This window comes from Dipteris shenzhenensis, chromosome 13 (genome assembly GCF_047967505.1).
Source record: "Dipteris shenzhenensis isolate YYH24624 ecotype China chromosome 13, Dip_SZ_1.0, whole genome shotgun sequence".
Lineage (NCBI taxonomy): Eukaryota > Viridiplantae > Streptophyta > Polypodiopsida > Gleicheniales > Dipteridaceae > Dipteris > Dipteris shenzhenensis.
The window spans coordinates 45,964,260-45,977,124 of NC_141608.1; the positions used below are offsets into that span (position 1 = coordinate 45,964,260).

The following is a 12,865-nucleotide window of genomic DNA, read 5'->3' on the forward strand; positions in this document are numbered from 1 at the left end:
GATCCAAAAAAGTATGTATGCATAATCCATGATAAGATGGACCAAAAAAAGATGGCAATTCCAAGACTTCAGGTCAGGTCCAAGGATATCGATTCTACATGGCAATTATAGGTTTCACTCATTGGAATGATTACCCATGGGCATGGACATGGTCATTATAAACACTTCACCCTCAATGATTTGTGGCCATCTGATCCCGACCTTACGATTGGATCACTCTCAATTTGTTTGCGCAACCTCAAGAGGATGGATACGCATGAACTTGGAGACCTTACTACCAATGGGATTCCAAGAAGCAGTGCTCAACTTTTGAATGCTCTATGCTCAAGAAACTCTTTGGACTCCCATTATAGTTCTGAAGGTGCACATCTTCCCACAAGTGGAGCTAGCTTGTCTGAAAATATAGATGTCACAATCACAAATGCAAATCTAGGAATTGTATCAGAGAGTGATCTGAATTTTGTCACGGATGCCATGACAACTTCCATTGCAAGGGATGCAGACACATGTATGAATTTGTTGTCATAAAATACAAGAGAAAACCCACCCTCTTCAGAGTGAAGTGTTGCTGTTGAGCCACCATTCCAAAAGTGACTAGAGAACGTGCTACTCCAACTAGATAATTGTGGGTCTGAGAATAAAAATAGATACTTGTTTGCATACCTTTCTCTTCTTGTAGCAAGGGGCATTTTCAAGACAGTGCGATTGGGTTCTTGATGGTAGGGCACACACATGAGGACATTGATGCAATGTTCAGTAGGTTCTCTGAGAGCTTGCGAGTGGGACAAACATTCACTTTCCCGCATCTGATGGATACATTCAAAAAATGTACATCATCTTCACTAGCACCATTTCTTCTTACACGGATTCCTAATTTCAAGGATTATGTGGATGGCTACCTATGTGATGTGCAAGAAATGCTAGTTAGTCATGCAAAGCCATTGCAATTTCGATTTTACATGCAAGGTTATAGACCTATGATGTAGTACAAGATGCATCCAAAATCATCGAATTGGATGCCCATTGAAGGGGGAATTGAGCTATGGAAGAGAGATAGTGAGGGTCGACCATTATTGTCAATAGGTTGTCCAGATATACTACCAATGGTTGCATTTATGAGAGATCACTTGCAAGTAATATTAGGGATAAAGGATTACATTAAGTTTTGGGAGAGATGTGCAAGTGGAAAGAATGCATCGTATGAGTCCTACATTAGGCCAGTGATAGACTATTGGAAAACCATGATCAGTGAGCTCGAACATGAAAACATCTCAAAGATAGGAGTGTACAGAGAGTTTTGGCCAAGAATACAATCGCCTGATGAAGAGGATGATATAGATGCTTGCATTAATGAGTTCCAAGGCTATGAGGGATGGAATGATCATTATTGCGGGCCTCTAAAAGATAAGTCAAGGGAAGACTTTAGACCAATGGTGGATGTTAAGCAAGGTGACTTCGTCTTGGTGAGGCCCATCCGTTAAGAGAAAGGGGCTCAATGATGCAGATGCCTATGTTGATTGCTGGAACAAGTATTGGGCAGAGAATAGGTTGGATCCACAGGTATGGGAGTGTATTGATGCAGTTGTCTTCTGGTCATGGACATCAAAAGCCATAAATAGACCCAAAAAGTTTAAGATTCCACAGAGTGTATGTATTAAAGCACACGAAAGCTTACTTGGTATCAGAACATAGAAAATGGTATCGATTTTCTCCCTCTTAATCTCCCAAACTTCCATTGTAATGCGTGTTCTCATGTGATGTTTCTCATTGTTGTTATCTTGTCAATGGATGTGTACATATTATTAATATGATAATTTTCAAAAGTTGTCCTTCACCAACAACTACTTTGTTTCTAGTGGTTCACTATGCACGGTGTTTGTTAACACCACCAACTGGTGTTTATTAATACCTCAAGTAAAATATACATGTCCCCAAACGGTGTTTATTAACACCACCAAATACATGATTTTCAAACTCTTCCACAAATGCTTTTTTCCGGTTGTTATACGCAATGAAATGTTTCACAACCAATAAAGTTTTTCATAATCATTGGAATTTTCAAATATTAGCATATTCAATATTGGCAAAATCCCCACAATTAATGAAAATTTTCCCAAATTTAATGAAGCCTTTCCCAATTTTAATGAAATCCACCCAATTTCGAAATTCCCAAAATCCCACTTTATCTAATACGGTGTTTATTGTGGATAGAGTATTTTGCTAGCCAATTGGAACTCCATATTATAAGTTAATCAATTCTTATATTTTGCATTTTCAAGAGATTCTCAAAAACTCATGAAGAAGAATCGCTTTATGGACAATGCTATCTCCAAATTGATTTTAGAAGTGTAATCCAAACATATGGTTTGCCTCGATAAATGATAGAAGACGTCCTTACTCGTATGATAATTAATTAACGCTTCCACAAAATCTAGTACCTGATTGTTTTTAGAAGGTTTCTGTCTTGTCCTCTTCGAAAGCCCAGAGGCTTTGCCTAAAATGCAGTTGTGATATCCTTGCCGGGGACACACCCGCTTGTGCTTGTCATCTTTAGTCCAGTTCCGTACCTGAACAGAGTGGAAGCAATGTCCGACACTTCCTGCACGCTTTGATTCAATGATGTCGCCAGTGCACGAGCTGGAATCTTGAAAAGTGCGAGGCTTGATGACTGCAATCAGACAACGCGGTTCAATAATATTACATGAGAGATGATATTCGAAGATAATTCATTTTAAACCACATTACAGAAACTGAGATGCATGAGAACGGAAGGCCTACCTGAAGATCTAAGTATCCTTACCCTTTGCAGCCTTCGAGTTACAAGGGCGATAGCCTTGCCATTATGTGGTGTCCTCCGATTAACGGATATTTGGCTCGAGAAACATGAAATCGTGAATGGGCAGAGGCAGAGAGAGAGAGAGAGAGAGAGAGAGGCGTTTGCTTTGTACCAGGGTTCCAGGGTTCTGGCTGTTGAGGGCGGATATGTACTCCGCAGTTTTCTTCCCGACATTCATCTCAAAGTGCAACAAACCGCGAGGGAAAACGGTGACGTCTCCTGGCTTCAGAATATTGATATGTGGGGTACCTGCAAAAGGAAGGCTTGACACAACGATTGATCTAGGACGCTCCCTGTCAAACATTTGATTCTAGAACAGAGATACAGCTAACACAATTACCTGAAGTATCAACAAATCCCGCTTGAAGAGGCCCTCCAGAGAGTAGCGTCACGATCTCCGCTGCTCTTGGATGAGTATGTGGTAAGTTAACCCCACAAGGGAACATCTTGAATCGCACATATGTAATTCCTTCAGAGCTGTTAAAGATCAGAAGAAAGAATCGTGTTCAAATCACCCGTTCAGGGCTGCAAGCCTACACTTATGCTACCGTGTTAAGCAAACTTCAGATCCTTTCGTTTACTTTGTAAGAAATGCTTGAGTTACTTCCAATTCCATGAAGAGCTTCCCTCTTTGGCAACAGTGACAATCACCTCGTAAGAGGCAAGTTTGTGATATTAACTGCAGCACGTACGCCTCCACTATCATGGCTAACATCACCGTTGGTGAATAAATCCCTGAGAACGAGGCGGTTTCCTGAAGGGATGTCCACGACAGGATCCGGATCTGCTGCCTGGAGCTGCTCAATTAAACATTGAGGAAACATTGCAAGCACTAGAACGACGGCCAATTTGCAGAACAACGAAGCCATATTTGTAATCTCTGTGTATTTCTAACTCCTCGTTTCGTGGTCTTAGCGAAATGTTGATGACATATCATGTAAAGCTTTGGACTGTCACGATTTCCAGCAGCCTTCATTTCATGCAAAGCCTCAGTTGAAATTGACTTGGAAATATGGGCGGTGCATTACTTCGAACGTCTACGTGATCGACCTAATTGTCCTGTGACGTGGGTTATTGGAGGGATGAATAGTTTCTAATTCCTAATGGCTTATCAAAGAAAGAAAAAGCTTACCCACTTCTATTGCCTAGAAAGACAAAGCTTACCCACTCCTTTAAATGATCAAGATAGGGGTTGTGCTCAACTATTGACCCATTTATGAATCTTTATTTGTTGCACTTTTAAAGAAACAAGTGATGCCCCTCCATATTGCCAGTACTCTTCTTGCCAAATTCAAGATTTGGATGATATGAGTCCTTTTTAAAAGGAATGAGTAATGTACCATTCCATGTTCCTCAGTGCTTTACATTAAACAAATGGGTAATAGATTAATTTTGGGGTATGTTCTAATCACATGTCCATAATAATATCAAGCTTCAAAGCCAAACTCTATCTTAAGAAAACTCCATCATGCACTAATTAGTAATACTTCAAATTGAATAAGATGGGCTAGGGCAAAGGGGTTTCAGTATTTAAAAACCCTCATAACACATGTATGCAAGCCTATGTTAAAAATACTCCCACTTTTAAAAGTTACTATTTTCTTACACAATTGTTTACCCCCTTCCATATGTACACATGTTTAGATGTTAAATGGAAAGCCTCCTCTATTCATTTACAAAATATACTAGGCTGAGCATTTTTTAAATCCCCTCATGTATTTAATATCATGTAAGCCCCACAATTTAAAGAAGTTCCTCCTTTAACTAAGATGCTATGTTACATATTTTTAAGGTGAGCTCCTTGGGCAAAATGCTATCATACTATCAACTTTAGGTTGCACAAGGAATGTAATTAGTCATTGAGGTGGTCTTTTCTCTATCTTTATTACAAGGTTATAAGATACATAAAATAACATTTTTAATTGACATCTTTTTAGCTTCCTTATATTTCACAAATCTTGCGCTACAAGACTTAGAGTGAAAAGAGTAGTAATGCACATAGTTGCTCATCGATATATCTTAACATTATGTGAACCTCAACATTGTTGTGCATGGCACTATCGATAAGAACATTCACACCTTCTCAATAAAATCCTGCTGCATGGACCCTGTATGGTACCAATTTCTATCATATTACCTTTGAATAAAAAGCCCATCACATTCACCCACCCATTCTATATCACCTACTAGCACATACAGAAGGTTGCATCTACGAAGTATCCCTACTACCTTTAGTAGAACCATTTGAAAATGCTACGTTACAACCTTGAATTTTTAAAGAAATGATCTCTACATATTCTTTATCTCTTGTGAAAATTCCACTAGAATAAAAAATGCTTTTTTTGTCCTTTCTACATGCTTTCTATTAGATGTTATTTAATATTACTCTATATGTTTTTTTGGCCTTTCTAGATTTTTTCTATTACATGTTATGTAAGACTTATTTTGAAAATAATGTGGGTTATATGTTGCACTATATGAAGTGGATAGTCTAAGCTCTATTAGAGGATGTTAAAAGGTCTTCAAATACACTATTTAGACTAAAAAGGCCCCTAGAAGGTATGGAAGCCTTTAACAGTAGAATAAAATGGGTTGTTAAAAAGTTGGGGAGAGTTAGTTCAAAGTTTTAAAAAGTGATCACTTCAAGTTAAAAAGTTGGGGAGGGCTAGTCCAAAGTTTAAAAAAGTGATTACTTCAATCTTATATGTCAAAATTAGCTTAAAAGATAATTATAAGAGGAGTAAAATTGCTAGTAGATGGTTGCTTGATTTTATAAGAAATTTGTCTAATGAAGAGAGGCAAATCTTAATAATACCCATGAAACCCATAACTCAACACCACATCATTTATGATTCTTTGTTTAAAGCAAAATAAAAGTACCTCATATGAAGAAGCTATCATCAGAATCTTGTGCCTCTAAATTATGAGTACAGTGTATAGTGAGAATTTTGTGCCTCTTGATTATGAGTGCTATGTATGGTGATGAATTGCTTCATATCTAACACGAAGAGAGAGAAAAAGAATTACATCATTGTGGGTTGTGATATGTATGACTTCTAGAGGGCAAAGAGGAAACCACTTTGGCTTCTTCATTCATGGTCTCTATCGTCTTCTACCATAAAATATTATATCACTTGATATCTTTTTGGAGGTGAGTAGGCCGACATTTTCACTTCTTCATTGTTGGTGCTTAGTCTTAGGTCATAGTAGTATCAATCCTTATAATGTGCTCCCCTTCATTGATATACGACTTTGAAGATAGAAACAATTCATTGAGATTTAACACATTAGTATTACAACATTTAACACATTATTATTTTGTATTGTAATGCAACTAGTCCAAAACCAAGTATGTAACATCAAATCATTGTGACAATATCTCAAAAGTAGCATGTGGATACAACATTTTGAACATTCATTTCGCTAGCCACACACACACACACACACACACACACACACACACACACACACACACACACACACACACACACATTGTAAATCTCACCCTCTACTTAAATAGTTAAGACTGCATAAATTATACTGAGTGTGTGTGAGGAATGCATTTTTCAAGTGAGTTTTGGAGCGAGTTTTTTTTGGCAACCCACTATTTCTTGTTCCACCTATTCCAGTTCGTCCTCTCTCTCTCTCTCTCTCTCTCTCTCTCTCTCTCTCTCTCTCTCTCTCTCTCTCTCTCTCTCTCTCTCTCTCTCTTCTCTCTCTCCCCCCTCCCCCCCTCCCTCTCTCTCTCTCTCTCTCTCTTCTCTCTCTCCCCCTCCGCCCCTCCCTCTGTCTGTCTGTCTGTCTGTCTGTCTCTCTCTCTCTCTCTTCTCTCTCTTCTCTCCCCCCCTCTCTCTCTCTCTCTCTTCTCTCTCTCTCTCTCTCTCGCTCTCTCTCTCTCTCTATGTGTGTGTGTGTGAAGTTGCCTAGGGGGAAGAAGAGGAATGAAGGAGGTAAACTCTGCTAGAGGGTTGTTAGAAGAATTTTTAGAGGAGGCAAAGTCTTGGGTTAGGCTTGCCAAGGCTTCTTTCTCAACTAGATCAAGTCCATCAACATCTACCACCATCAGGTTAAGGGGAATGCAGACAAATCGGGCAAGTAAAGGAATCAAGGGTAAGTTGTTTACCAGTAGAAGTTTGTTCACAATGGTCGGGAGAGTCTTGTGGTAAAACTCTAAATCTTGCTCATCAAAAGCCTTGACATCAATGAGACGTCAGAGAAAAGAATCAAACGCAGCATTGGTCGTGTGGGGTTCCTTTTGGAAGATTAAGAGTAATTGCATCCAGTCATTAATGGAAGCAATGCCTATGGCTGAAGGTGTGTCCTTTCCTTTTGCCTCTTCCTCGAACTTGATCAGTTTCTGATGAAATCCATTGTTCGAAAAACATCATTAGGGGAGAAATGGGGTCTCAAAAGGGCCTCCAATTAGTGTTTCCTAATTTCAAGGGATTAGAGAGGGATTTGAGGTGTACCAATTAGAGTGCTAGAAGGAGTGGGGCAATGGTATGTTGAGGTGGAGGGTGGGCAGGCCTGCAGAGAGCCCCTATTAGTTGCTCCCCTTACACTAGGGATTACCCAAACCATCCCCCCCTCTCTTAACCCATAATTTTTGTGAGCCATCCTTTCTTCTCAAACTTGAACTTCAAGATGCGCCCCTTCCACTCATGCAAGATATCACCTCTCTTGCTCTTAGGAAGCTTATGTGGACCTTTGGCCGTCCTTTCATCACTATCTAGTCATTTAAGCTATAGGTGCAAGGGATCCAGTCATCCAATGCATTTCTGGTGTTGTGGAAGACAACAAGAGGTCACTATAAATCCATAGAGAAGCAATGAGACTCAAATTGTTGAACTTTATTCCAAGAGTGGTTACATATATAGGCAACTACCTCCATGTAGGTAGATCCCAGATCCATAATCATCTCCTTGATTATCTCAATCAATCACCTCCTATGATCACTCACTCATCACACCAACCTGACACACCTAACTAGAACCTTCTAGCACACCTACACTCACACACTTCTTGCATAGGACTCCAAGCCCATAGGCACACACACACACACATCAATTTACCCCTTCATTCCCCCTCACAAATTGATGACCTCATCCCTTAGTAGTAGTACATGGGATGGTCCATGGATTTCCCACTATCATGTGGCAACACTCATGGCCCCAACCTGTGACTCACTCATAGGATTCTTGGTTTACAACTGGGAGATGGACATAGACTACGTATGTAAAGCCCAATGAGTCCAACAAGGAAAAACATCAAAAGACTAACAATTATTTAAGGATGGACTATCCATGGCAGAGCACCATTATTTGACCTCAAACACACATAACTTATCTAGGGTGTAGGGCCAATGCCCCCCTTGATGAAATCTTATCCAATGCTTTCCTCATTGCTAGAGGTCTTTGCAACATCAACATCCTTTTGATATTCTTTTTCCAGTGCATACATTAATTCCTTCAAGAAGCAAAGATTATCAACATGATGCTGGTTATTTGTTGACTATCCACAAAAATTGCATTTAGTGTTTTCAATGTTATCCTCGGTTTGGCATTTGATGTAGCTCCTCTGCTCCTCATCCTTGGCGTAACAGTGATCACGTTTCCTCTTCTTGTCCTTGTTCATATTCTTGGGGCTATAGTCTTTATCTTCTTCACTGACTTGCAAGGCATCTTGGCATGTTTCTCTTTGCACAATGTGATGTATATATGATCCATGAGAGGGTCTTACCTTGACTCAAGGTAGTGTCTTTCTCTCTTTTACAACCTTTACAAAAGGTCAATGATCCAATTACAATGGAATAAAGCTAATCTTTCTTAGGACAAGATGTTAACCCACAACCTCATTGGTATAGCTCTTCTTACCTTGTATTTCTCCCTCCTCTTGACTTCTCTTACCACCTCATCATGTGGCTTGGTAGAAATAAAAAGTAGACTTTGACTGTTTTAGCCTTGTAGACCAACAAATACAAATGCATCAATCATTCACTACAATCTCAGTCAAAGAGATCAAAACAATGCTTTCCAAAGACAAAGAGCATATTGGGAACAAAAGCCCTCAACAAATTTTGAGGTTTGACTTGGTCAACACAATCAAAATTGGTCAAACATGTTGAAAATGTTGACCCAAGAAATAGTGAGCTTATAGGGCGAAATTGGGGAGATTAGAGGTGACTTAGAGAAGGCATTTGGTACAGATTCGAAGCTTATACCCCAGGCAAGGTGCCCTGAAGAAGAATCGTGAAAATTCGTCAAGGTTGGGGCAGCATTGCAACGGTGATTGTGGACAGATTACCAGACCATTGGTGATGAAATTGCATCAAGAGGTAGCCCATAGTATTGCCCAGCCCTGTGTGGAAGGAATTTGGGAATGGTTACCCACAGCTCCCGGCATTGTGAAAACGTCACCCAGTAGAAGTAGAAGCGGTATGATGAATTGGCGACGTATTTTGACGATCCCTCCAGTCAGATAGGTTGCCCAAGCACGGGAAAGCTCCAGCTTGAAGAAATTTTCAAGCCATTGATCGGATGTTGAGCATTTGCACTTGGAAAAACTTGGGCAAAGAAGTAGGTAGTTGAGAAGGAGGAATCTAGTTGGAATCTTCTAAGAACCTCATTCTTGACACTTAGATTCTAACCAAGCGTTGATACCACACGTAAATCCATAGAGAAGTAATGAGACTCAAATTGTTGAACTTTATTCCAAGAGTGGTTACATATATAGGCAACTACCTCCATGTAGGTAGATCCCAGATCCACAATCATCTTCTTGATTATCTCAATCAATCACCTCTTATGATCACTCACTCATCACACCAACCTAACACACCTAACTAGAACCTTCTAGCACACCTACACTCACACACTTCTTGCATAGGACTCCAAGCCCATAGGCACACACACACACACATCAATTTGCCCCTTCAGTCACAACATTGCATGGTCTTGTAAGTAGCAACAGAGGCACAGGAGAGCGAGAAGGAGAGGGACAGAGAAATTCCAACAGAGGCACAAAAGAGGGAGATAGAGAAGGATAGAGCACTACCAATAGAGGCACAGGAGAGAGAGAGAGAGGGAGGGGGGTAGTACACAACAAATGGAAGAGAGAGAGGAGTTGCAGCACGTAGGCTAGAGCAGGAGAGAGTCGAGAAAGAGGGGGAAGAGGGAAATGCATGGGAGGCAATTCAAAAATGGAGGGAATTGGTAGGCGAGCACCTCGTGGTCTTCCATAACAAATTTTCTCCTCGAGGGCCTTCCAAGCTGCTGAAGTGCAAGGCATTGTCGCATGCTATCGAATACTCCAACATTACTCGAAATGTTGACAAAGTGATTTTGGAGAGGAGGATGTTAGTGCTATTGCGGCTAGGTTTATATCTAGGAGTCCACTAGGGGATTCAAAGACCCCTATTCTCAATGTACTCAAACTAGCCAAGAAGAAAGATAGCCTGTGAGGCCTCTTGTAAATATAAAGATATATTTCAATAGATACATGACTTTAATTACTACATGTCTTTATTATTTGTTCTAAGTCATCGTTGCTTGTCATGAATTCATAATATTTATTCTATTGTATTTTTTAAAGTCATCGATGATATATTTTCTCCATCCTTTTAATTGTGTTAATTTAATGCATTTCTAGCCAATTTAGTATGAATTTCACCAATTCTGGGTATCCAAAGTTCATTTCTGTCAAATCCTGGAGGAATTTCACCATAGTGTAGGAGGGAAAAGTGTATGGGATGTCATGAGGAGCCTAAAATGCCCTTAACCTAGCACAGCACAAATTTGAGCATTTTGGATTGCCAAAATGCCCAAATTTGCACCGTGGCGGGTTTAAGGCATTCTAGGCTCATTGCGATGTCCCATACACTTTTCCCTTCTGCGCCACAGTGAAATTCCTCTAGGATTTGATAGAATCCAAAAGTTACATTAAAATGAATAGTAACTTCAGTGATAAACATGGAGAATTCACAACAGTGCGATAGTGTAGAGAATGTGGATATATTTTATTAAAAAAGGTCAGCCCTTGGGCCTCAGATACAAGATAGTGCTTTCAAGGGTAGGGGGTAGTCTAAGTCCTAAGTGTGGGCTCCAAGAGAATCTAGGCTTCAAGCTTGGGTCCCATCCATAGCCGCTTCGCCAGAGCCATGTCCTTGTCCATGATTGTGACGCGCTTTGTGTGGATGGCACACAAGTTGGCGTCCTTGAACAGAGATGTGGTCATTTGCTCCACAGCCTCTTGGAGTGCCCCTCGAGTGCCCCCATAGCTCCTGTGCTGGATCACACATCTTCCTTGTACCCCTGTGCTATCTCTCATACCACACATTGGAAGGGAGCATGCGGGATCAAGGTTGTTGGTGGTCTTCTGTATTTGTCTGATCTCCCTTAGGGCTTGTGCTCGTGGCTTTGCTCTATATGGCTTGTGACTCTTGGGGGAGGCTGTACAGGTACCCGATTCCACAGCTTCCTGTTAGCCTTGAATTTCTGGCACTGCTCTTCTCTGTGTTGATCCTCCTCCGAACCCCCCTCTTGTGGATGTCTTGAGCTTTGTCCTTCTTTGGGATGGGGCTTCCTTGGTGTCTGCTTTACCCTCTTTATGGGCACAGGTACCATGTCCATGACTCTTTCGTGCAGTCTGTTGACCCCTATCTGAAAGCCTCTCGATATCAGGGAGGTTCTCAAATACATTTTTCTCGATCAGGGGAGTCCTCTCATGGGGAGGGGAAGGATGAGGGGAAGGCTGAGGGGAAGGCTGAGGGGAAGGTTGAAGGGAAGGCTAAGGGGAAGGCTGAGGGGAAGACTCATGCTCTTGGGACTTGGGAGAAGGCTCATGCCCTTGGGACTTGGGAGTGTGCTCACAAGGCTGGGGAGTGGGCTCACGGGACTTGGGAGGAGGAGAAGGCTCAAGAGACTGGGGAGTGGGCTCACAGGACTTAGGAGAGGGCTCACGAGAGTCGAGGGAGGGCTCACAAGAGTCAGGGAAGGGCTCACAAGAGTTGGGGGAGGGCTCACGAGTGTTGGGGGAGGGCTCACGAGAGATTGATGAGGTGCCACCGGATAGGTTCATGTGTGCAGATGCCATGGAGGTGGTGGAGCTAGAGGAGGAAGGGTGGAGGCGGTGTCCTGTGGGTCTAGTAGTGTTCTTCACTCGTTTTTAAAAACATTTTATATAGGCCCATCATCTTTTGACACCCCTTTTAATTACGTTTAGGGTTTCATCATGCCTCCCACCCCCGCCCTAACCCCTCCAACCCCCCCACCCTTGTTGCTCTCCCCTCTCGTTGCCCTCCCCCCTACTTGCCCTGCCTACACCTGTCACCCTCCCCCATACCCCCCATCCCTTGCTACCACTCCCACGCCCCTCCCTTGCCTCGCCCCATGCCCCTCCCTTCTCTTCCCCCTCCTTCACCTGTCTCCACCTTCCCCAACCTCGTTACCTCACATAGACCTTGGACTCCAAGAGTGAGTACACAAATTGTGGTCAAAATAAGCAAGATATTCAAGAGTGAGTACACAAACTGTGGTCAAAATAAGCAAGATATTCATTTCATATTTGTATACAATTACACCATAGCTTCTGTTGCTAGTTGGACCCATATAATCCCTTTGAACTACTTTTGCAAGTTCTGATGCCTTTGCCTTTTCAGACTTCAAAGTCTTTTCTAGTAAACATCTAAAAAACCAGTCGAACATCTCATGCAATGCATTTCTATGAGTGACACCACCACCATGCCTTGAGTTCTTGAAGTAGGCTGTCTTGGCTTTATAGTGCGACTTCTCCATGCCTTGTGTATTCCAAATGGACAAAGGGCCCAATTTTGTATAAACCATGGTCCGTGTGCATAGAGAATATGCTGCAAAAACAAAAACTTTTTATAAAGCAAGTGCCAAATATTGCGATTGTGCCAAGATTACCATGTAATGTGTAATGTGTGACTCCCCCCATGCTTTCACAATTAATTGTATAAACTCTTTTATAGCCATCTTGAACCTTTCATAATACATCTCATTGATTTGAACC

The 12,865-nt window shown here is 41.5% G+C and overlaps 1 protein-coding gene across 1 annotated transcript; it reads right to left on the minus strand.

Moving 5' to 3' along the window:
• Positions 1-2,434: 2,434 nt before the first annotated feature.
• Positions 2,435-3,957, minus strand: LOC147895477 (germin-like protein 5-1). The gene is made up of 4 exons (XM_087384036.1): positions 3,488-3,957; positions 3,177-3,313; positions 2,949-3,085; positions 2,435-2,668 (listed from the first exon to the last, which is right to left on the minus strand). The coding sequence occupies exons 1-4, from the start codon at positions 3,703-3,705 to the stop codon at positions 2,495-2,497; spliced, it is 666 nt and encodes a 221-aa protein (XP_087240162.1). The 5' UTR covers positions 3,706-3,957; the 3' UTR covers positions 2,435-2,494.
• Between the last annotated feature and the right edge of the window lie 8,908 nt (positions 3,958-12,865).

Bases quoted from the DNA above. Each gene is read 5' to 3' on its own strand.
- LOC147895477 (XM_087384036.1), bottom strand. From the start codon at position 3,705: ATGGCTTCGTTGTTCTGCAAATTGGCCGTCGTTCTAGTGCTTGCAATG. The intron at 3,314-3,487 runs GTGATTGTCACT...GATCTTTAACAG, and splicing joins ACAAACTTGCCTCTTACGAG to CTCTGAAGGAATTACATATG. The intron at 2,669-2,948 runs GTACAAAGCAAA...GTCTGATTGCAG, and splicing joins GCCAGAACCCTGGAACCCTG to TCATCAAGCCTCGCACTTTT.